The following is a 24,121-nucleotide window of genomic DNA, read 5'->3' as shown; positions in this document are numbered from 1 at the left end:
CTTTAATTTCTTTGAAGCATTCAATTAAAGGTTTTTTTGATAAATGAGTGAAATAAGTAATCTGAATTGAAGGAAATATTACATCAACTGCTTGTATGCTGCTGAAAGGCTTAAAACAAATCTTTTACCAGTTTTTGTTTTTATGTTTTACTATTTTGTCAGTTTATGTTGAGAATCACGCGACAACTAAACCTCAGTGACACAAGAGACATTTCAAATTTAAGGACCAAATGTTTTCTGATTCTTGCAGGTCACCCACGAGGACAACCTGCCATCTGAGATTGTGTTCACCGTAAAGGTAGCCCCATCTTATGGCTTTCTCAGGCGTTTTGTTGAAGCGGAAGAGCGCTACATCGGAACCAAACAGTCCCCTGTCAACACATTTACCCAAAATGACATCAACAGCGGGAACATTCAGTATGTGCAGGTGGAGCCAAACAAAGTCAACGACACCTTCATCCTTGATGCCACCAACGGGGTCACGGATGTCACTAACATTAAAATGTTTGTTGACATCATCCCCCTGCTCATCCCACTTCAAGTCTCCAATATCACACTGAACGAAGGTGCAGCCAAAGCACTGACGCAGGATGTGCTCAAAGTCACCAATCGACACTTTTCGGGAATCAACTTCTTTTATAATTTGACTCAGCCCCCTCAGCATGGTCACATTGAGCACTCACGACATCCCGGTGTGGCCATAACCACTTTCACCAGGAGGCAGGTGAGATATTCTGACAAACTCTTACAGTTACCACAGAAAATAGCATTAGACTGGCAGTTGGGTGGGTATAAAACTGCTTTGATTTAGTATGGCAGTGACATTTATTTTATTTTTTTTGTTTGGTTTGTTTGTTTGTTTGTTTTGTTTGCATCAAGTGTTTAGAATTTAGAGGATGCATCCATCAATTACTCAATAATTGACTGGACTAATTATTTTAAGTAACCTTCATAACCTTCGATTTGGTTCTCATTAAATGCTTTAAAGAAAAATCTTTCTCACCCTATCCCAATAGGAATATCATCATTTTGCTAGTTGTTTTTTTTAATCTTGTCATTATGCCCTTAAGTATTTTCTGAGAGGTTTCACATTATTGTTATGTGGAAATTATATGCAAGAGAAGAGATTGTGACCTAAGCATCATAAGGTAGTTTTATGCACTGCTGTGTTTTGGAAGACCCTTTGCTATGCCAGTCTATCCTTTCTGTGATCATTATTCAGGTGGAGCATGAGTTCATTTACTACGTCCACGACAGCAGTGAAACCTTAGCTGACAATTTCACTTTGGTGGCCAATGACACGAGCTTGAGGAAGCAGAGTGCAGCTCAGATGGTGCACATCCAGGTTATACCCGCCAACGACGAGCCTCCTGTTATTATAACCAACAGGGTCCTCAGGGTGAGTCTGCTCTATATTTAAACTTCAGACACTTTTTTTTTTACTAGGAGGTCTGGCACTAGAGCTTACTGTCATGTGGGCAGTGTTACAAGTTGCCATGGCTGGCTGGCAGGGTGGATGGGGGAAACTATGTTTGCTATGTGGAAGAGGGTCCATAGGGGTTTGCAGCATAGAATAGCAACTTAAATCAAGCATAAAAAGAACTTGCAGGAAAGTCTGGTATGATGTTCAGAAGTAAAATTTTCAAACAACTCTAACCAGTATTGAGATATATCACAATGACTTGAACAATGAGCTGCTATTTTTGGGGGGTCTGGAGTGGCTGGAAATGATTTCTTAGGCTTATTATAAAAACTTTTAATTAAGTCAAGGATTATTTCCAAGCATTACAGAGACAGTAGATCCAATGGTGAAAATAAATTTCCATAAATAAAATCTGTTCAACAATATTCAAGTGTTGAGTGTTTAAAAATGGTAAACATTATGACCACACTGCCTCATTTTGGTCCACTTTTGCTCTACTTCACCTTTATTTTTGTCCTTTTCTTACCAAAGGAAAATGTTCTGGTTATTTAATATATGTTTAGTATACTGTATGTGAAAAGCAATCCCTACTCAGATATGTTATACGTATCTGTACTTATAAATTAAACAAGTTGTCTTTTGTGTATATTTGCTGAGCAGTGCTGTCTTGTGCTACTCTGTAATACAAATACAACTCTGGCTGGAGTTGGAGGAGGTCCAGCTGTAAGGAGAGTTTGAAGTATAGGTCTTTGTAGTCTGTGCCCCAAATGCCTCAAATTCCTCTGGGATCCTGCAGACACAGAGAGGAGCAACTTCTAACATCTACTGTGCTAAAGAGTAGCTGGCAAGTTTTACATTTTGGTGATGTTGACTGACAAACTGATCTGCATGTGTGCTCTGTTAAATTTAAATCAAATGATCCATTTTTTCTTTTTCTTTTTTTTTTAAATATGTGTTAAGTTGGAGGTCAAGGCTTTTAAGTCAAGGGAGCTGATTCCTCAGTGGCCACAAGGTGGCCCTGTCTCACCTCTAATCATTGGTCTTAAAACTGCCCTGCACATGATTTTAAGAGAGTGAACTTTTTTCTTGCAATCATGTGTGTATATGCATTTGAATTTTTTTTTTAGAAAAATCACTTTTTATGCAAATATTACATTCTCTGTTTCAGTTTTTTAAAAAGACTTGCTATATTTCTTTTTGCAAGCTGGAATTATCAGTACACGTTACCTGCCCTTGGAAATACTCCAGTATTTCCAGAGAGAGAGAGATGGTGGCTGAGTGGTTAGGGCACATATCACATGGTAAATGTGTACCCGATGTGACATTAGCTGCTGGCTGTTTGCTACAGGTCATAGCCCCTACTCCTTTTGCCACATTTCATCTCTTTATTTACAGAAATAAAGACCAACAATTGTTTCTTGAAAATATCTTGTGTAACTGAAACCAGTATTGTTCATGGCGATGCTGCACTGAGTTGTGAGGACTCTTTCCCATAGTGCAGCATTCCACTTTTTGAACTTATGCCAAGAGAAAAAAGGCTAAGACAGACACATGATTAAATAAAAGAAGCATCAAGCAGTTTAGGTTTTGTAATAATGACTCAAATAAATTTGTCTAATCTGTCATCTCAACCTGTAGCCTGATAAGCAGCAGCATGAGGTCTATCATATCTCATGTGTGTTGTGTTTAAAAATGATGAGTCACATGCTGTTCATCAGTCCTGCTGTGACTTCCTGTTAAATAGGGGATTATTGGAGGTGGAGTCATTTCACACCAGAAGAACGCACACTCACTTAAGATGTTCTGCTGCAGGGCTGATGTGGAGTGTGTGTTGTCCCATTCCAGAGGCTTCTATTTGATTGGTATACATTATTATCCATTTAAATAATGTAAAAATTTAAAGTATAAGGCCAGCTCATTGCTAATTATCATTTGAGCTTTTCAGGTCCATTCACCAGTGTTTAGTATTTTATTTAAGTTCAGATCCAACTTGACATATTTAGTTCTATATTGTTAAAGTAAGGAATGCATTTTTTTCTTTTTGTTTTTCTTTCTTTTTTGTTTCACTCTTGTTCAAAATTCTCTCTTCTGCAAACTGTGATAATTGTTCACTTTGCCCACCTTTCACCAAGCACAAACCTGCCAATAAACAAGAGTCTGCTCGGTAAGTGTGTGAAAACAACAGTGATCACACCTTCAACACAAAAAAGCTACACATGATGAAACTTAATTCTGTAAGACATACAAAAAATATTTTTTTAACAGGAATTGTTTACTTGTTTTCTTTTTAGAACGTAACATCTGTTGATTAAGTAGAAACCTAACTTTTCTTTCTTTCTTTCTTTCTTTCTTTCTTTCTTTTTTTTAAGCTCATTTAGAAATGCTGTGATCATGTAGTTTGTGTGATTTTAAAAAAAACAATTTATAGAAACTCAAGTTTGGAAGAGTGTGCATCACGTGTAGCATTTTTAGCATCTCAGCTGAACAGACAGTAGTGCAAGGTGAAGTGATGTCTTCACGATAAGTTGTTCACTGATTAATAATTACATGGTAAATAATGAATCCACTACTATCTACTGCCCCTAAAATTAATGTTTTTACTTTCTGGCTCAACTTTGGTTGTTTGGTTCTCAGCATTCATACCAAAAGCTAAAAGTATGAATCTTGGTCTGTATAGAGCTATGTAGATACTCACTGACAGCTTTCTAGTACTAATAATTAAGTAACTAGTAATTTTCACATCTGATGCGATAGAAGCTTTGTGTCATGGTGCGTTATCCTGCTGGAAGCAGTCATGAGAAAACGGGTACACTGTAGCTATTAAGAGATGGACATGGTTAGCAACAGTATTCAGCTACCATGTGGTGTTTAAATGATGCTCATTTGTACCTAACGAGTCCAAAGTGTGCCAAGAAAATATCCCCATTACCATTACAGCATCATCACCTACCATATTTGCTGGTACAAGTCCGAATGGATTCATTCTTTAATGACACCAAATTCTGGCCCTGTTATCTAAACATCGCTGCAGAAATCAAGGCTCATCACTCCAATCTTCTGACATCAACATGGCCTTTCCACCCAGAGAACTGTTGCTCACTGAATATTTTCTTTCTTAATGACCATTCTCTGAGAAAATCCCAGTGTTCAACAGTTTTTGAAATACACATTTAGAGTCGCTTAAATCAGGTTTTCTTGACCATGTATAAACCTAAATGCAGAGTTCTTGCCGTATGATCAGTTGATTAAATATTTATGTTAGGGAGAAGTTGAGGAGGTGTCCCAAACAAAGTGGGCAGTGAGTTTGTCAGCACTGCTATTTACTGATTCTGTTGTTAATATACAGTTTAGCTATAATCTGTTTTCTGTTTTCTTTTTGAAACTGTTGTATTGGATGATTTTTGACATTTTGTTTCACCTATTTTTGTGCTCTGTCATTAAAGATTCAGCTCTGTAAACAAACAAGTTCAACACAATTGCCCAATAGCTCCATGGCACCCCAGTGTGTTGAGCTAAAGTAGATGGTTGGACACAAACACTGCTATGGAGATTTGGCATTTTAGGGTTGATGCTGGATATTATAGAACTGCAGTCCCCAACCTTTTTTGCGCCACGGACCAGTTTAATGTCAGACAATATTTTCACGGATCGGCCTTTAAGGCGTCGCAGATAAATACAACAAAATAAAATGATACAACCGAGACAAAAACTGTGGTATTTTGTAAATATAATAATAAATGTGAATTCACTGTGTAATTTTGTAACTTTATTAGCGGCATCCTCCTGAAATGCGCCAACAACACTGAGAGTAGCATCATCCTCTCTACCCCTTAACGCTCTCTGGTCGGTATGGTAACGCGTAAATATTTCTTTCAAAATAAGACGCACAACTACAACACGGGAAAAGACCCAGGGAAACCAAGTTAATGATAAACACCCGAGCCTCAGCTCTCGCAGCCCGGTACCGGTCTGTGGCCCGGGGGTTGAGGACTGCTGGTATAGAACAAAGCACCAACCTCTGACAAATTTCTGAGCTTGTAAGCTATCCTGAAACTTACATTGGATAAGCAAGCTTACTTACAAGGGACTAGTTTTTCCACCATTACCAAAAGATACAGGCTGTGCACCCTGAACACACCTACCCAGATGTATCAGCCACTCCTGGTTATTAGACTGAGAGTGGCCAGTGGGAAACTAATAATAAAACACCCAACCCTAGTTTGTATCAGCGGAATGTTTAAACCTTTTACTTATAGGTATCCTATAGGGACTTTTACAGTCGTGAATGTTTAGGGGATAACATTTAATTTCATAAAATCATCGTTTTATGATTTTTTTGTAGCATTTGACACAAGACTAAATAAAAATAAAATTAATTTTTGTCCTAGAAAGTACACACAACACAATTATCATCTTTTATATTGCTGGCATTGATCTTCACATCACAGAAGACAGGTTTGTGCCAATATAAAAAGCACAGATGTTAATAGAATTAATGATGGCTGTATTCCTGTTCAGTTTCAGGGATCTGTTATTGCTGCTGCTGGTGACCTGACATGTTATAAAAGCAGAGGTGTTGTTAATATCATATGTGACACGTGTTCTTTGACAGCTCAAAATGTCTTACAAGGAAAAGGTCTGTGCAGTTCATCGCATTTTACAGGCCATACATTCACATCATTCTGATCACAACATTGCATTAATTACTGTGGAATGACAACCTGTCCTAACAACAATTGCTTGTTATGCAATCGTTCCTCTGGACTGGACTGTAGAAGCTCATCTTTTGTTGTCAAGTGTCTGCACGGTTCAGTAGTTTCGTGTTCTGTGTGTGAATGAGATCCTCTGTTTCTTCGTGTTAGCCTTGAGCTTTTGAATTTACATGGAAGCAATACTTCACTGTACCAAACCAACACTCTGCAGAACACCTAACTGTGTATAAAGTTTACATGGCTATATTTAGTCCTGAAATGTCCTTGGTTTGAGTGACAGTTTTCCTGAGGTTTTTATTGTATTACCACCTATATTTGCCTGAGTTAGAACATTTTTTGTAGCAGTTCTTCTTCTGTGGATGTTATGTTGCACAGAAGCAAGACAAAAGAAACAAGAAGAAAGCCTGTGAAATAGCCTTATAGCTGGATTCGCACTCAAAGCATCTTTGTCAGTTGCATTAGCTAATGAACGACAGGAACACATGAGCTATTTCTGTGGTCTTTTATGTGCCTGGCTTTTATTTCATTTGTATGCTATTATATTTTTGCAGAAAGTAGGTGTAGCTTAGCTGTGGTGCAGATACTTTTAATCCATAAAGTGGCTCTACCTTACAGACTTTGTACTGCATACTTCTTCTACACTGCCTAGATTAAATGGGAAAAGATTGGCATTTACAAATGTAAATAAGCTTTATTTTAGCAAGTTTTGTGCCCCAGTTTCATGATCAGATGTGGCAGCCTTTTATTCCAAATACCACAATAAATGTCAAACCTGGGTTTAGCTGTCATGCACTGTGAGCCTCTGCATTATGAGCCCTGTCAAACAAAATCTTCTAGATTCCTTGAGGTCAGATGGTCTCTGCTCTGTCCTTGTCTGCCCCCTGTCCAGGTGTGGGTGTCCTCAGTGACAGAAATCACTTTGGATGATCTGAGTGTGCAGGACCAAGACACACCACCAGAGGAGCTCCACTTCATGGTGACTCCACCCAGCAATGGACACCTGGCCCTGAAGAGCGCCCCGATGAAGGCAGTGCTCAACTTCACCCAGGCCCACATAGACCAGGGGCAGCTGGTGTTTGTTCACAAAGGTAAATGTATTTTCCATGCTATAACAGAGAGAGGACTACTGAATTTAATATTTTAATTTGAATTATTTAAATATTTAACTAGAAATTGCAAACTTTGTCCAGCCAATTTCATATTAAAATAATTTTGATAAATGCTAACTACCAAGCAGGAATGTAAATAATAATTATTCAGCCAGATTACCATCATAATATTATTCAGTATGTAATTTTTTATAGTCTGCTGCCCAAATTAATTTGTATAGTCTTTAATCAGGTTCTATTTCATCAGGTAAAAGGAACATTTTGTATTAAAATTGTGTTTTTAAACACAAACTCACACACAAATATAAAGGTCATACACTAAGAATGAGTGAACACAATATTTAGCTCATAGGCAATACAAGCTCAAGGTCTAAACAAGTACAGTTTCAGGTCCTTCATGTTCTAGAAGTAACTCAAGCCAGAGTCGATACTCTAAACTGGAAATTTCCAAACAAAAGCTAATGTTCTGTGATGGACACTGGAGTAGTTTCTGTTGCTATAGGGTATTCAGCAGATATACTGTGATATATTACATTCTTTCATTCTCTTGCATGGTTTAAATGAAATAATTCCAAATATTTTTAAATCTTTTATTTTTGCCATTCCTCTTTGTACCCACTAGAAGGTGCTGTTAGCAATTGCTATAGTTTGGTGTTCTCTCCAGTTTCTCTGTGAATTACAGTAATCTGTAGGAACGGTGTGCAACCTTCTTTCTTATCCATTGGCTTGATTGCATAAATGAGACCGGCCAAGTGGGCTGGAAGTCAGATTGGAGGTGATAATACTTGATAGTCTGGAACTGCTGTGACGTAGTGAATAACTTTTGTCAGCATTTAATGGTGACTCAGATCAGGGTTCTGCTTACTGTTTTGATTTTTATCTACTTTTTTCTTTGTTTTGTGCCACCATGAAAGGTTGTCATAACAGCGTGCAAGACTAAAAGAATGTGTTCTTTTTACATGCGTGTACCCACACGTACATTATAATATTTATGTTCTATACTCAGAGGTTACTTAGACGTTCAGAATTGTTACATTTCTTGAGCTCTTTTATGTGTTTGTGCCAAGAATAAAGTAAAAACTTGTACATACAAAACTAAATCAAGGCTGTTTTTTCTTGAGTAAAGGAAATGCCACTTATCCTTTGATCTGTTAATATTAGTGTTTTGTTTAATGATGTTTCCAGGTGCTATGTCAGGAGGATTCAACTTCCAGGCCAATGATGGTGTGAACTTCACTCCCAGACAAATCTTCAGTATTACTGCTAAAGCCCTAGCTCTCAGTTTGGAGAAAAGTCAACCGCTAAAGGTCTTTCCAGGTAAACCTGTTCTTTGAGAAGCTTGTGATTATTAAAGTCTAAAACTGGCTATATATTTTTAATACTGTTAAAAAAAAAAAAACCCTATTTGTTTATTTTTTAATATTTGTCCTCTTCCCTCTTCCTTGGTGCTCAGCTCTCAGACAAAGGGTATGAAATATCTGACTTTAAGATGTCCTTAAACTTACGAACAGTGCAATTCTAAAAGAAAAGCAGACCCAGATTTGTACATCAGTGCTGTGTTATTTTGGAGAATAATGGAGCTCAGTGGAACAGTGAACCAGTATGTGGTCTGACTGCATACTTCCACCAAGCAAGAAAACTCCCTTCACTCTTTACACGAAGTGGCTCCCTTGATCCCGAAGCAAATCTGGATAGAGGTTGTTTTGATATTTTCTTGAACTGAGCTGTTGTCTTATGTAACTTTGATGTGTTTTACAAAAATATTCAATTCTATTAAATTTTATGCTAAATGTTGAATTTTACCCTTCTTGCATCAGTAAGGAATTCTTCCAGAACTCCTTGGATCTGGATCTAGGTTTAGATCAAATCCATCCATAAGTTTCTGGGTCATCCTCCTAACAAACAAACCAAAACCAGCTGTATCACCTCCCTGACAGAAGTAATGAGCTTCATCTGGCCGTGGTTAAAAACAAATAGCTTTTTTCTTTTCACATGATTTGTTGACAGCAAGAAACAAAAAGACTTGAGTCTAAACTACTAACTATGCTTCCCATTGTTTTATTTTCCCTTCTAATAATATGAGGTTTTTTAAAAGTATTTGTGTCATGATCAAGTGTACAGCTGCTTCCTGAAAAGAACTGAAACGGCATATTTTTATTCGCCTCAGTCATCAACTCATACAAGTTTTCTGTGGTACTAGTAAGAACCATGAGCACAGTTTTGGTTTCCTCTTTTTATTTTAAGATTTTTTGGGGGTGGGGAATTTTTTTCTATGAAACATTAACTGTTTCTGACACCATCAGTCTCTACTTAACTGTATTTTGCATCAAAATTTGCTTGTATGCTCAGCCTGACCGCTACCAAACACCACTGAATTCCTTTAGTTAAATAATTCAGCACATCTACAACAGCTGCAGCAAGCACTTATATCCCCGAATACCAGACCAGTGAATCAGCTTTTGCCATGTCCTAATGTTTTGATATTTTTTACTGTTAATATTTTGGAGATAAAAATAGGCCAGCTGGGTGTTAACTGTGTCTGCAAACATGTTTAGTTTTCTGAGATTTTCAGTAGTCTGTCAGTGGTGGAGATTTTCAGTGTGAATTAGAAGGAACGGATATGGTGAGGATAGAATACAGCCAACTGGCACGCTCTGCTGAGCTTCCCAGCCACAGGGTGAGTGGGTACTTGAAAAGCTGTGCCACTGTCTGCCTGAGACAGCCCTGTTTGTGCTTCGTGCCAGGCAAGCCGGAGAGAGAGAGAGTGAGATACAGAGAGGGCGGGATGGGAGCTTTAACTGACAATGAAGGGTTTTGATGGGGTGAGGGGTGACATGAAACACTTTCACAGTGTGGAGGGAAGATAGATTTATTTATTTTTCCTCTTTCCTCACAGACACCTTAAATGTCTAGGTGCTTTCTGGGAAACTGTGCAAACACTTCTTGCTAAATGGTTGCATATGCTGAATTTAGAAACCACATTTACCTGAAAGCATTCTTACGGATAGTCGTAGTGCCAGTAAAGACATTTACACTTTTATTTTGGTACACAAAGCTAATTATCCAATTAGCCGATACAGTTACTTAATGGTGGGAATACTGGATATTATTAGAAGCTTGTTTTTTGTCGTTAAAAGATAAGAAACTTGTTGCTCTCTCTTCTTCCAGGCAGGAAATTTCCCATGATAGATATGGATGGTGGGAGCACTGCTTAAAAAAGTGATGAATGGGTTACACTGTGCTTTCACCCCTCTGTCTCTCTATCTTTGATTTCCATCATTCATCACCAGACTTTTAGGATCCCAACAATATTCACAGTGACAGCAGGACTGTGGAAATCTATGTAATCCATCTTAAGAAGAAAGAATTCCTTAGAAGTCATCCATTACTCTCAGTGGACACTTCTTTTTACATTTTTCCCGAGTGAAAGATTTACGTCTGCAAGGAGCCGATCTACTTTTAAATTCTTGTTTGGATTTTATGTAACACCCGCACTGCAGTTGGATGTGCTGTAAAAATGTCTCTGATGTCTGCTGTGCTGCTTTAATTTGACACATCAAAGGAATCTCATCGGTCTATTCCAGACCTTGTTTTGCATAATTTGGAGTCAAAAAGATGTGGAACGCATTCAAAGGGGAAAACTTACAAAATGTAGAAAAAAAGGTTTTAACTGCGTGGTTTCAGCTAACTTGATACTCAATTCAATAAAACAATCTTTTTGTTGACGGATGCTGAAGCAAGCCACTTTATCAGTAAAGCTACTATTCTTATTTAATTTCTCATCTCTGTACAGGCTCTTCGAGACCAATCACAAATGAGTATTTACAAGCAGTGACCAATGACATGAGCAACACCTCAAACCGTGTAATAACATTCAGTGTGACACGGCATCCTAAACTGGGGCGTCTGGTGATGAGGCAGCCTAATAATTCAACAGCAGACATCTCCACTTTCACACAAGATATGGTAAGTGTGAGGAGCCAGAGGTCATGCCCATACTTATCACCCTTATGTGCTATGTAATATGAAACAGAGAAAGACTAAGCAATAGACTTTCTCCGCTGATGTGGAACACTGCCAGATTTCCTCTGTATGAATAAAACATGTAATGCTTTTATGTAATCAATTATTACTGGTGGATTATTATGTGACACAGACACAGCTGTGATGGTTGTGCTATATTTACCGCTGAGCAGAGCAGATTTAAAGTAATGATTAAATATTATGCAGACTGCAGAAACATCTTTAAGAATGAGGCCGCTGCACAGATTACACAGTTGATTATGTTCATTTTGAGGATGGCTGATTTCAGTAACTTCATAGATGTACATTTCTTTTGTAACTTGGCTTGCCTGACTCTTTGGAGTGTTTGTGTACCACAGGTGGACAGGAAAGAGGTTTTTTACATTCAAACTCCTGTTGAGTCAGTTGGCTGGGAAGCCATGGACTCAATGACCTTCTCTGTAGCATCACCACCTGCTTCAATGGACAGTCAGACCTTCAGATTTGACATCTCATATGAGAATACTGGACCCGAACACAACACAATCCTGCTTGCAAACACAGGTATGAATATGACTCTACAGCTGTGTTAGCAGCTCTGGTCAGACACACTGCTGCTTTAAGGAAAAATAAATAAATAAAAAATTAACCTCATAATGTGAGCATCCTTACAATATGTGTGTTCTGAACCGGTGTAAAATTCAGATAAAATTAGGAGACGGCACAGATAACAGAGTTTAAGAGAACCAACATTTGTTTAATTAAATGAAAGTGGGGGGAGAAAAAGTCAGTGCCTAAATGTTTAAAAGAAAGAAAATGAAACCAGAAAAACACCCAGACAAACCACATGCTTGCCTGCTGGGGAGAAGCAAGAGAATATTAGCTACCAAGCCCTCCTTTTTGAAAACATTTAGTCAAGTGGCAGGTGTGCTTTCTCCTAGGGCCCACCTCTCAAACTCTTAAAACTGTAGATGATGGCACTGACATTAGCACATTGTTGGGACTGACTAATTGAAGTTTGCTTGGTGACAGGTGCTGAGGTGACAGAAGGGGAGAGTGTCATCATTGACGAGTCCAAGCTCGATGCCACTAACCTGATGTCCAAGCTGCCTACACCTCAGCGTAGCTCCTATGAGGTGTGGTTTCAGGTAACATCTCTGCCTCAACATGGTGTCATCGTGGTTGGTGAGAGAAACCTAACCAAGGAGAAACCTAATTTCTCACAATTCATTATTAAAAAATATGGTATCACCTATAAACACGACAACTCGGAGACAACTCAGGATTCTTTTATATTCAGCGCTTGGCTTAATCCTAAGGGAAAAACTGCACAACGCCCTGAAGACGACAGTGATGTTGTTGTGGAGCATTTTAATATTACAGTCATCCCTGTGAATGACCAGCCACCTTTGCTAAAAACCAAAGCTCCAAGTCTGAAGGTGGTACAAGGAGATACAATAGCCCTTGGGCCAGAAAATCTCAAAATTGAAGACTTGGACAATCCTCCTGATGATATTAAGTTCTCCGTGATAAGCAAGCCAAGCAATGGTTACTTGGCTCTCAAAGGAAGTTTGAATGAGTCAATAGTGGCCTTTACCCAAGCTCAAATCAATAACAGAAGTGTCTGTTTCGTCCATGATGGAAGTTCTGTCTCTGGAGCGTTCTACTTCAGTGTTACAGATGGTTATCATAAACCAATATACAAACTCTTTAACCTAGAAGTGTCAGAAATTACCATCACTCTTGTCAAAAATACTGGATTAGAACTCCAGCAAGGTAGGACTTCAGTATCTCTGACCGAGGACAACCTTGCTGCTGAGACCAATGGGAAAAATGTCACAGTTTACTACCAGATCACAAGGCCTCCGAGATTTGGCAAACTTTTGAGAGACAACCGAGAGGTTACGCTGTTTGACCAGGAAGATCTCCAGACAGGAAGGTTGTCCTACCATATGATCTCCCTTTCTTCTGTCGAAGACAGCTTTGAGTTCACTGCTTTCACTTCAGAGGCAAATCTGACTGACCAAGTGCTTAACATAACTGTGAAACCTTTACTCCAGACTGGTAAAGGTTTAAGGATTCCCAATGGGATTACGGTCAAATTCAATGTAAACTTTCTCAATGCATCTGAACTGGCTAATATAAGTGACAGTGACCCCGTCTTTGAAGTATTATCCTATCCTAGGTATGGGAAAGTGGTTCGACCAAAATTAAAAATGACCATAAAAGCTATCCCAGTGGAGTCCTTCACCTTTCAAGAGATCATGCAGGGGAAGGTAGCCTTAGAGCTGAATGCTAACATGACTGGAGTTGAAGAGCTGAACGATTCAGTAGTATTTGTTCTGAAAGCTGATAGCGTCCAACCTGCTAAAGGGGAATTACATTTTACAGTTGTGCCATATGATCCAGCATTTATTCCACCCACAAAGAGTCCTGTTTCAGCTACATCATCTGTGCCTCAGGCATCAATCAAGACTGCTTTTCCAGTCCTGTCTACAGTTTTCCTCTCCACCCAACAACCAAGCATAAACCAGCAAAAGTTCAGAGGACGCAACCGCTGGGGAAACTCCAACAGAACTAGCGTTTTTGGTACAACTCTGGGCAAACCATCTCAAACAGAGGAGTTTCTCTTCAAAAACACACCAGTTCGTGTCGAGTCCTACCCTCAAAAAACGTCTAATCCACTCCTGATTATCTTACCACTGCTTGCTCTGCTGCTGCTTGTAATCATCTTTGTGGTGCTGGTTGTCTTTCTTCGACACCACAGGCAAAGAAAGCAGAGCACTGCTACAGCACAGGAGCAAACATCCACCGGTCTTCCAAACAGTTCATCTTACCAAGGCCAAACCCAAAGGAGCCCAGCAGTTCCCACTGTGACTGTCACTCCTCTAAACCATAACTGCCCAGGCAGCCCAGTGCTTGATCGGTTATTGGCACCAAACCAGGGCACAACTTATAACACAATTGATTCAAACATGGTTGTAAGTTCATGGAGTAATGGCTCCCCTGTTACATCATGCCAAATGATTAGAACCGCTACTCCCACTTTGCAGAAGAATCAATACTGGGTATGATCTTTTACAGCAGAAGTTGTCACTATTCAGGTTTTAGAGTTACATGACCACTGACGGTGTGACAATAACTTGTTCGCCATTTTGGATGTATGACGCAATATGATGAAATGAATAAGGCCCTAGTCACACAGGCTGCAAAGGAAAAATATTTGTTCCCTAGCTGGTTGTCAAATGGTTGCTGGCTGTTACCTTGAATCCAATAGCTACAGTCCCAGTCACACGGGCCTAGAGACCAGTCAGCAACCATCTTGGGTTGGCAGAAGGAGAATAATTTAGCAAGGAAAATTTCAAGAGTTTTTGTAAAGAGCTAAACAAGAGTTAAAACATGATGATTTTTATGCCCTAAAACGCTGTCCCAACAAGGTGATAACAATATTCTGTGTCTGCTGGATGTGAAACGTCCTTTGCGATATATTTATCAGAAGCAGGACTGCTCATATTAACTCATTGTCCAACACCACAACCACTGCTGCACATTCAGTTGGTGGGACAGAATCTGTTCACTAGAGCATTTACAAAGTGGTAATTGTAGAGAATTATAAACAATGTTTGTGCCTCATGTATATGTAACCAACAATGTCCTCATGCATGTTGCAGTTTCTCCCATTAAGAGTTATGAACAGCAGAGTGGAAGATGATTCTAATAACTGTGAATTACTAAGACTGACACTGGCATTTCAACTGATTGTGCAGATTTTGTATAGATATTATAGTTTAGAAATGTTGTAAACTCAGGAAGTTTGTCATTCACCTTTATTGAGGGTTACATGTATTGTTGATAACTGAGGTCCATTTAAAATTATGGGACATAACATAAAGGAAAATCTGCCCGAAATGTTTCCCAGCATGGCTTTGTACCACTCTCTTCATAGAACCGATCAAGTCATTGATAACACATTTGGTTAAATGATGTAATTTTATTTTACTCTTTCCAGTATTTTTATATTTAAAGAAGTGCATACAAAAAAATCAAGGTAGAAATCTTTTAAATTATACAACTCTACTCTTACTCTTCTCATCTTTACCTCAGTTATTAAATATAAAACACAAGGATTATTCTATAATTTATTAATAGGCTCATTAACCTACAACTCACCTGAGGTGTAGCATGTTTGCTTTTTATTGAGGAGTGACTTTTGTGTACAAAACGTCACTGTACTACAGCTGCTGACAGGGCTTTCCTAGACAAAGAGCAGATTTTCTGTGACTGAAATGAGTCCTTGTACGATATATAATTATTATTTATCACTGATAAACCAGTTCTAACTTATGTGGTCAAATTATTGAATACGTCTGCTGTACACTGTAATGTAACTGCTGTAAATGAATGGTACTGCTCTGGGGGATGAGACTGCGGTCAGATAAAATTACCATTAGCATGAAATTATTTTATACTGAAGAGAATTGTCCTTTTATTTTATGCTAGTCTCGACTCAGTTGTGTAACTTGCCATGTAACAGAAGTGTCATATTTATTTATACCATATTTTAAATAAACCTAATGTTTGTAAACAGCTTATTTTTATTTTAGTTTCTGCAGTAGCAGTGTAATATGCGTGTGCAGTCTTTCTGGTCAATTATTAGTTTACTTCTCCTCATAAAAAAATGTTTAGCAACCAAATTATCACTTTTTTTTTTTCCTTCCTAAATGGGTTTTTGGCCGTTTCCGCTATCACTGTAATTTAAACTATCTTGCTGCTTGTTACCCTCCACTTTGTGGCACTGTGCTTGCTACAAAAAAGACGAATTACACCATTAGATAAAGATGTGTTGTGATCATGAATTCTCACAGTTTCCTGCAATTACTTTAATGAATGTTCATGCGATGTTATCTGCACTAAGATGTGTTTGTCCCCTCCATAAGAATGTCTGTTCAAATACCTAATATGTTCAGAGCAAATGCCAGTGAATCTGAGTGGCTGCAAACATGGTTGCCATGTAATGTGATTTGCAAAACCAAATGGGTCTTTTTTTCTAGCTGAAGCTTCCCTGCTGTGAGTCAGTCCACATGGCTGATGGTATCATGTGAAGAAAGCAATTACTTGTTTTCTTGACCCGAAGCACACAAACACAGGGGACGTTACAGGTGTTAATTAAAGATGACAGTGAGTTCATGAAGTATGCAAGGAACACATTCAGCTCAAGACTCGTACACAATCAGTGCTGGGCAGCTGGGGGTGTCTTGTTGACTGTAAATGAGCTAATGGAGCTCATTTACAGAAAGCAGTGAGCAGCTGCATCACATGTGAGCTGGAAAATTAACACAGTGATGTCAACTGCCCTTCATGGGGATACTGTTGCTAACCACAATAATGACATTCAGAAAGTGAAAGTGCAACAAAGCATAGGAAGGCCTGAGTTTATTGTTGCCATGGTCGTGTGTAGGGCTGCCACGATTAGTCGACTAGTCACGATTACGTCGACTATCAAAATCGTCGACGACTGATTTAATAGTCGACGCGTCATTTGAAGCTTTGTAAGATCACAAAAGACGCAGGAATAAGTAGTAGGATTTAAGAGTGTAATAACAGACTGAAACAGAAGATGGCAGCACTGCATGTACAAGGATGCCAGCTGCCGTTAAACCCCGAAGAAGAAGAAGTAGCTCTGTCCCAGAATTCATAGCGCGGCCCAGCGCAGCCCAGCTCATTTTCCAACAATGGCGGCAGCTAGTTAGTTTTAATATTACTCTTATTATTCTTTCTGGGTCACAAAATAAACGTTTAACATATTTTCAGGCGAGAATGTAACTGCGTAAACCTCAAATATCTGCTCAATTTATCAAGACACCACATACTTTCAAAAGTGCTCCGACGTTTTCGGAGACGTCTGTTACCCTCTAGCTCGATAGCTAGCCGGGGGCAAGACTCACTAGAGCCGGTGAGCACACCGGACTTCCGGCAAATCGTTTTCAAACCCACCGCCGTCTTTCGCTACTCAGGTTAAACATGATATATAAGTCACTTAGATAACTTAAAAATGTTATTGTTTGGCTTTTTTTTTTAGTATTTTATTTGTTCCTGAGTAAATCGGTTTGGCTGAGATTAAAGTTATAGTTTTTACACAGCTGAATAAATGTCAAGCAGACAACTGATTATCAGAAGCATGAGATGCTCGAGAATATACTCCGGTGTCCCGTTATATTTTAGATAGCAAGGAGTTTATTAAACTTCACCGAAACAATCTGCAAATTTCATTAAAATTTAACAAACTATCATCTTGTCTTTATTTTTAGTTAGCACATACCTTAAACACTTAAAGCTATAAGCTAATGATAGTTATATAAGAGCAGATGCATGCTGGTGCAATAAGCTGTACGTTTTACGTCCAATGGATGCATGATCTGATTAGTCGACTAATCACAAAAATAATCGGTGACTAGTCGACTATCAAAATAATCGTTTGTGGCAGCCCTAGTCGTGTGTAGGACAGAAATACAGAATGTACGCCTAAGCATAAATAAGTTCTGCTGTAAATTGAAAACGTCTTGCATCAATTCACCAACAGATACATAGCTGCATGGTGTTCTATACTGCAATGTGAATACTTTAAAAAAGGTAAATGAAACTTTAAATGTATTTTTATTTTTTTGGATTCCACAGCTTTTGCAATTCAGAAAAAAATTAGACACGATGGAGGAAAAAAACGGGACCAAAGGCACTGTAAAAACAAAGAATTCACTTTATCTTTTCTTGGTGTTTGACTGCTTTTCGACAAAGAGGAGCTGCCTTTGCAACTGCAAAAAGAAAAAGAATACAAGATGGAAGCTGCAAGAAGTGCAGTTTGTCGGGACTGCAGAAGGGAAGCAGTCCCCACAGACTCGTATTGAAATGTCCAACTTTACAACATTAAAAAACATGTTTAGATCCTCGTAGCAACTGTCCTTGGGCTGATGATGATGATTGTTATTATTATTTTAATAATAACTCATATACCTGGATAATTAAAGGGATGTGATAGCTTTGATTGTCAGGTGTTCTGACTGGCAGCTGGAGCCACTGTCTGCTAGGCCTCATGCCCCACTTAGTTATTAAACTGGAGCTCTTCAGTCTGTCTTTAATGTATTATCTGTCTTGTATTACGGCTTGCTTTGTATTGCTGACCATCCCAGAAGTTTGTGCTTCAGTTTTGATGACTGATCTTTTACTGTTTTATTAGTCCTTCAGTTACCACTAACTATCCAGTGTTTGTGTCTGTATGTTGCACATTTATAACTTATGAATGCAGCTTGGTAACCAAGTATAGCTAAAGTCAGCTGTAAAACTAATAATGTGACCCAAAAGTCCAAAATCAGTGGGAGGCAAATCCATATTTTATACTCTGTTTTTGACACAAGCAAGGTGTCACACGCTTTTGACCAGGGGATCTTCAGGAATAATTTTGGCTCCCTTGGATGTTATCTTTGGATTAGGTAAGATGGCCTTTCTTGGCTAAGATGTATTCCTGTATTATTTAGAAATGCTGCCTTCACCACTTACTGCTTTCAGCTAGGAGCCGTAGCATAGTCAAATAATGTCAGAGCAAAGGATTGGCATGATTCGCAGGCTAGCATTTGTTTCCATATAGAGTAAGCTTTAACCGTGAAATAGTTTTACATTTCACTAATCCAAGGTACCTGAGTTTTATTACATTCTTAAAGTCTTCTATTTCAACTAACCATTTATTGTATTATTATTCCATTGACATTTATCCTTTCTTCTTGATGCCCAGCCCTAATCTGTTTTCATTTTGCCGGTTCTTTTATTGATGGGAGAACAATTGCATCCTTAGATGTGGTCTTTGAATATCAGTTGTGATCCGGTCCATGCAGAGTTTAGACCGCAGGAGCACAAAGGCCAAACTTTTTCAGGACACCAACACATATTGTGAAGAACAATAAGAGTCAAACATGGTTTGTACCGTGTTGATGGCACTCCTGTTGAGGAGTTGGATTCTGTATACATAAGCTTCTGGGAATGCTTTACCAGATTAGCTCAAGTGAAATCCTGTCCTGAACACATTCTTGTTATTTAAATTAATTAAACATCTGGATTGGGCAATAGTAGGAGAACTCAAAAATATCCCCTTTTTCTCTCCAGATTGGTACATTAATGCTGGAAATCCTTGCCTTGGACTCTCATTTGGACCGTTTGTTTCCATGCATAGTTTATAACATTTTTCAGAAATTCCAAGAAGGTGTGACAATAAGAGTGTTCCAGGGGAAAAGAAGACAAAGAGCAAACACTGCATATTACATATTACAAACATTAATTGAAAGAAATGACTAGGACAACAGAAAAACTTGTGTTCTAGGCAGGAAGGGTTTAAGTGGAAATTAAAAAGATAAAGCAAACCCACTCATTTACCCAGAGAAGTAAACAACGGCACACACTACCCAAACGCTGCCAGGATAATGACACAGGGGAACTAGATACTTCCTCTCACTCCTAGAATTTGCACTCCTATGGTGTTTTGCCAAGTAGAGTCAGCTGTGTGCAAATCATTGCTCCACAGGAAGAGTGGTGGTACCTAACCCAGAAGAGGAAGTGAGAGAGCAACACTACACAGAGATGCACAACAACCCACAGTGGACCTGCTGGGACTGTAACACCCCCACTCATGGTGTAAAGCAGGGTTAGATTCTGCTTGCAGAGGGACATGTTGGTTAAAGCAGCCGTCCAAACACTCGGTCGGCTGAGGCCTGTCGCTGTCGAGTTTACATGGTCTCCCTGGGAGTGTTTGGATTCTCTCCAGCTTCTTGGGTAATTGGTGAATCTAAATTGACATAATCTGAGTGTGAGGTTGCCACTCAGTGTTAACCCTGTAATGGACGAGTGACCTGTCTGGGGTGGACAGCTCTGGATTGAAAAAGCAGAATGGCTTAAAAGATGTTTAAAGGATTATTATTAACTCACCACACACTGTGTCAACAATTAGGAGTAGTCATCAGAAGCGCCCAGTACTTTTTCAGTAGGTCCACCGTACTGATAAGAATGACTGAACCAGTTTCAAGTGTCACAATGTAACAAATCTCACATTTTCCCAGGACCAGCTCTGAGCAACAGTATCATGGGTTATAGTCTGTAATATAAAGTAACAGAAACGGGCACAGGCACCTTGTATTTTCTATTTATTTATATTTTTATTTATTCATTTATTTTGTGTTTTGATATTTCAATAGAGAAAACTTGAATTTGGGGTAAACTTCCAAAGGTCACATCATGTCGTGGGAGAGTAGGCTGCTCAAAACAAGTTGATATGTGAAAGCTGTTCTATATAACTGAATTTCGATACTAGGATAATCCCCTAGCTGTGCAGCTTTCACAATAAAAGCACCATTCAAGATACTCATTAAACTGGGACCACAGTACTAGCAGTTGTTGAGGAAATTTGAAAAATACTAGCGTAATGGTTATTCAGTAGAGACGGGGGTAAACAGCGGACACACACACAAACATAAACAAACACACAGGCATGTCATTGTCCTTTCCTGTACTTCCCCGTATTTTAATCCAAACCTCCGACCTCAGTCCCAAAACTGTCAAGCCAACATTTTTTGTGCCAAAACCACTTTGTTTGAATTCTTTCATCATCACAAAAACCAAAGATAAATCATATAAACACACATATTCATAGTGAGACCACCCGCAAGTGTTATATATGATTAGATTGCCTGTTTGGTTTAGGAATGCAGACGATAGGAAGGACTGAAGTAGCTGTTAACAAACCACTCTGCCCTATCTATTGTCTAGAATAATTTGCATGGTTTGTTTTGTGATTTACACAAATGATTTACAATCTTTTGTTTGGCAGAGCCGAGCAGGGTGTTAAAAAAGAGAGGATACTGAGGCACATGTGAAGTTGGTTGGATATAAAGTCAGTGTTTAACCATTAATCTCACCATAAAGTATTACAGTTTTGTCAGATGTCATGGTTCCCCTCAAGGGTCATTTGTAATGGAGCCATCCTTTTATAAGCCCCAGGCAGAGAGGTAACGGTAAAAAGAACTTTTAAAAAATATTAAAATTATTAAATTACAGTAGTGTCCAAAAGTCTTGAGCTGCCCTCATTTTTTTTTATTTTCATAGTAAAATGGAAAATATTTTCAGCATTTTATTAAAACTTTCCAAAATGCAACCAACTCTATTATGTAAGTTAAAAAGTGCTACTGAGCTTAAAAGTCGATATTTTATCTGAATACCTTAATTCTTCTCTTAGGCAGCTTTCCTGTAGTTTCTTTAAGTAGTAGTTCTCCAGTCTTCATGGAAAGCTTTTAAAGTCTTGAAGGACTTTAAAAGCTTTTCTTTTCTTTTTTTTCTGTTCAAAATGATTGCACACAGCTTCAGCAATGTTGAGGTACAGGCTCTGGGGAGGCCAATCCTTGATTGATAGTCCTCAATTTTCTGTTTTTTGTCCAGGTATGCTCTTGCTGCCCAAGCTATTGCCAATAAGACACATTCCAGATAGTACTCTGTGGTGAATCAAAATCAGATCGTACTTTTCTGCGTTCATAAATCCATAAATTTTGAAAAGATCCCCAACATGACTAACTGTAGTGTAGACCCAAACCATGACCGAGCCTCCACCGTGTTTTATAGATGGCTATAGACATTCACTGTTCTACTTTTCTCTTTACGTCTTCTATACATACTGAACCGAGAATTTTAAATTTGGATTCATCACTCTTATCAGACCTGTTGCCAGTGATTTTCAGTCCAGTTGTCGTGTAATTTGGCATACATCAGCCTTTCCTCCCTGCTTCCCTTTCCTTTTCATCTTTTAGGTCCTCTGTGTCAGTTCTTTACTTACTTTACTTTTTCCTATTTTTCCTATTTCGTAAGGGCATGACTTTCAGATGCTGTTCATCTGTTGCTTTTTAGACCTGCCACTTCTTAGGAGAGTAGTTCTCGAGATCATTTAAAATATAACCTCATTGCCCCAGAGTTGTTGCTGCCTGTTTTGAATTATGTACAGTGGATGATCCAATCAAATTATACTTTGTAATTAGGAGTAATTTGATATTTTAGATGACATGTTATCAGAATAAATTGGGGCAATTCAGAAGAGAACAACATACAGATTTTGATTGGGCGAAAGGTTTTTGTGTATCAGTTACTGTTGCATATCCTTTCAAACATGTGTGTCCCAGTTTATGAGAGGATTCTGTGGTGTGATGAGATTGATCCAATTTTGCAAATGAAAGCCAGGTGGTTCCATGACAGAAAAAACACATGTGACTTTAAACTCACAATTAGTTTTTCTTTGCAAATGTATCACTTTATAATCTCAAAGAATAATTAGGATTTTCCATGTAAATGTTTTTTGTTTTTTCTATTTACCACTTTTATCTCAGAGATCTCATATATATGGGATCCAGTAAACTGTCAGAGAAAATGATGGACAAGGAGCTTTCTTTTACAGTTTCCCAGTGGCTCTGTGCGGTTGTATTTTAGTGTTTCTTTATCCCTGCTGCTAGTGTCGTTGTGTTAAGAATGATAGTGTTAATACTGGCACTAAATCACAGTTCAGTGTTCCTAAAATTCCCCTGGAACAAAGGTCTACAAAAGTATGTTCCAGTGCATTCATGCATCGATCAGGTCAAGGGATTATCTGAGGAATTGTGAGTTGGAGACAAGAAATCTGCCCCAGTTTATTTAATTGTTAAGAAGTTTCAGTGGGGAACAAAATGGTGGAGTAACGTCGCTATCCCAGTCATGCCTCTAGCAAGTCTCATGGGGTTGAGAAAAGAATGAGCGTGACATGCCACGTCACTATTGACTGCTTGTCATGCACGTGTCATCAGTTCTAATCTCCCTTTGACTAACTTTAACACTGATGTACCTGTTAGAAGTTTGAGCTAGTTTAACCCTATAAAGCCCAAACCATGAAATAATTGCCAAAAAATTACATTGTTGCTTGTTTTGTCCTCCCTGAATTGCCACCTCATCATGGTGGAGGAGTTTGTGTGTCCCAGGGATGCCAGAGGATATGTTATCAGGGGGCTTTTACCCCCTGGTAGGGTCTCATGCCAAATTGATCCTGGGTGAGGGACCAGACAAAGAGTAATTCATAAACCCCCATGAATCACGACTTTCGAGCTTCAATAGCATTCCGAGGGAGATTGGAGCACCTCCGTTGCTGAAGCTGCTGCACTGAGCTGCGGCCACAAGGTGGTTGGTACTTGTCATGGTGGTAACCCCCAAACCAGATGGTCGACACCGGAGGTGAAAAGAACTATCAGGCTGAAGAAGGAGTCCTATCAGGCTTGGTTAGCCTCTGGGATTTTGGACGCATCCAGTAAGTACTGACAGGCCAAGCAGCGTGCAGCTCAGGCAGCGGCTGAAGCAATAAAAATTTTGGTGTGGGAGTTTGGAGAGACCATGGAAAAAGAGTTTCAGACTGCCTTGAAGAGATTCTGGCAAACGGTTTGACAGGTTACGGTATGAAATCTGTGCTCTGTATAGACCAGCACCAGGAGGAGGCCCCGTGGCAAACCCAAAACACACCGGAGAGATTATATCTCTCTCCTGGCTTGGGAATGCGTTGGTGTTCTCCTGAACAAGCTGGAGGAGTTGGCTGGGGAGATGGAGGTCTCAGCTTCTCTGGATTGGTTGCTACCCCCATGACCCAGTCCCAAGTAGGCAGAAGAAAATGGATGGATGTTTTTAGAAATAGTTTTTGTTTATTGAACCTTCTGGCAAATTAAAAGAAAAATAAAAGAAGTTGAATATCAGTTTGCATATATGAGTTTTACATTAAATATACAAATGCATCTCAAATAAACATGACACTGGCTCTCTTAACTGTGGCAAAGTTGCAACAG

The 24,121-nt window shown here is 38.9% G+C and overlaps 1 protein-coding gene across 1 annotated transcript in view; it reads left to right on the top strand.

Moving 5' to 3' along the window:
- Positions 1 to 21,286, top strand: part of cspg4ba (chondroitin sulfate proteoglycan 4ba) — a 32,486-nt gene extending 11,200 nt beyond the window's left edge. Inside the window, exons 4-10 of the mRNA XM_084945809.1 lie at positions 251 to 724; positions 1,223 to 1,399; positions 7,025 to 7,223; positions 8,430 to 8,561; positions 11,038 to 11,210; positions 11,627 to 11,810; positions 12,279 to 21,286. Of these exons, the coding sequence (XP_084801935.1) occupies positions 251 to 724; positions 1,223 to 1,399; positions 7,025 to 7,223; positions 8,430 to 8,561; positions 11,038 to 11,210; positions 11,627 to 11,810; positions 12,279 to 14,320 (3,381 nt within the window). The 3' untranslated portion in view covers positions 14,321 to 21,286. The remainder of the gene's footprint in view (positions 1 to 250; positions 725 to 1,222; positions 1,400 to 7,024; positions 7,224 to 8,429; positions 8,562 to 11,037; positions 11,211 to 11,626; positions 11,811 to 12,278) is intronic.
- Positions 21,287 to 24,121: the final 2,835 nt, after the last annotated feature.

This window comes from Perissodus microlepis, chromosome 12 (genome assembly GCF_051167445.1).
Source record: "Perissodus microlepis isolate ML-2025 ecotype Zambia chromosome 12, ASM5116744v1, whole genome shotgun sequence".
Classification (NCBI taxonomy): domain Eukaryota; kingdom Metazoa; phylum Chordata; class Actinopteri; order Cichliformes; family Cichlidae; genus Perissodus; species Perissodus microlepis.
Note: the sequence above shows the minus strand (reverse complement) of the source record. Positions and strands in the feature narration are given on the sequence as shown.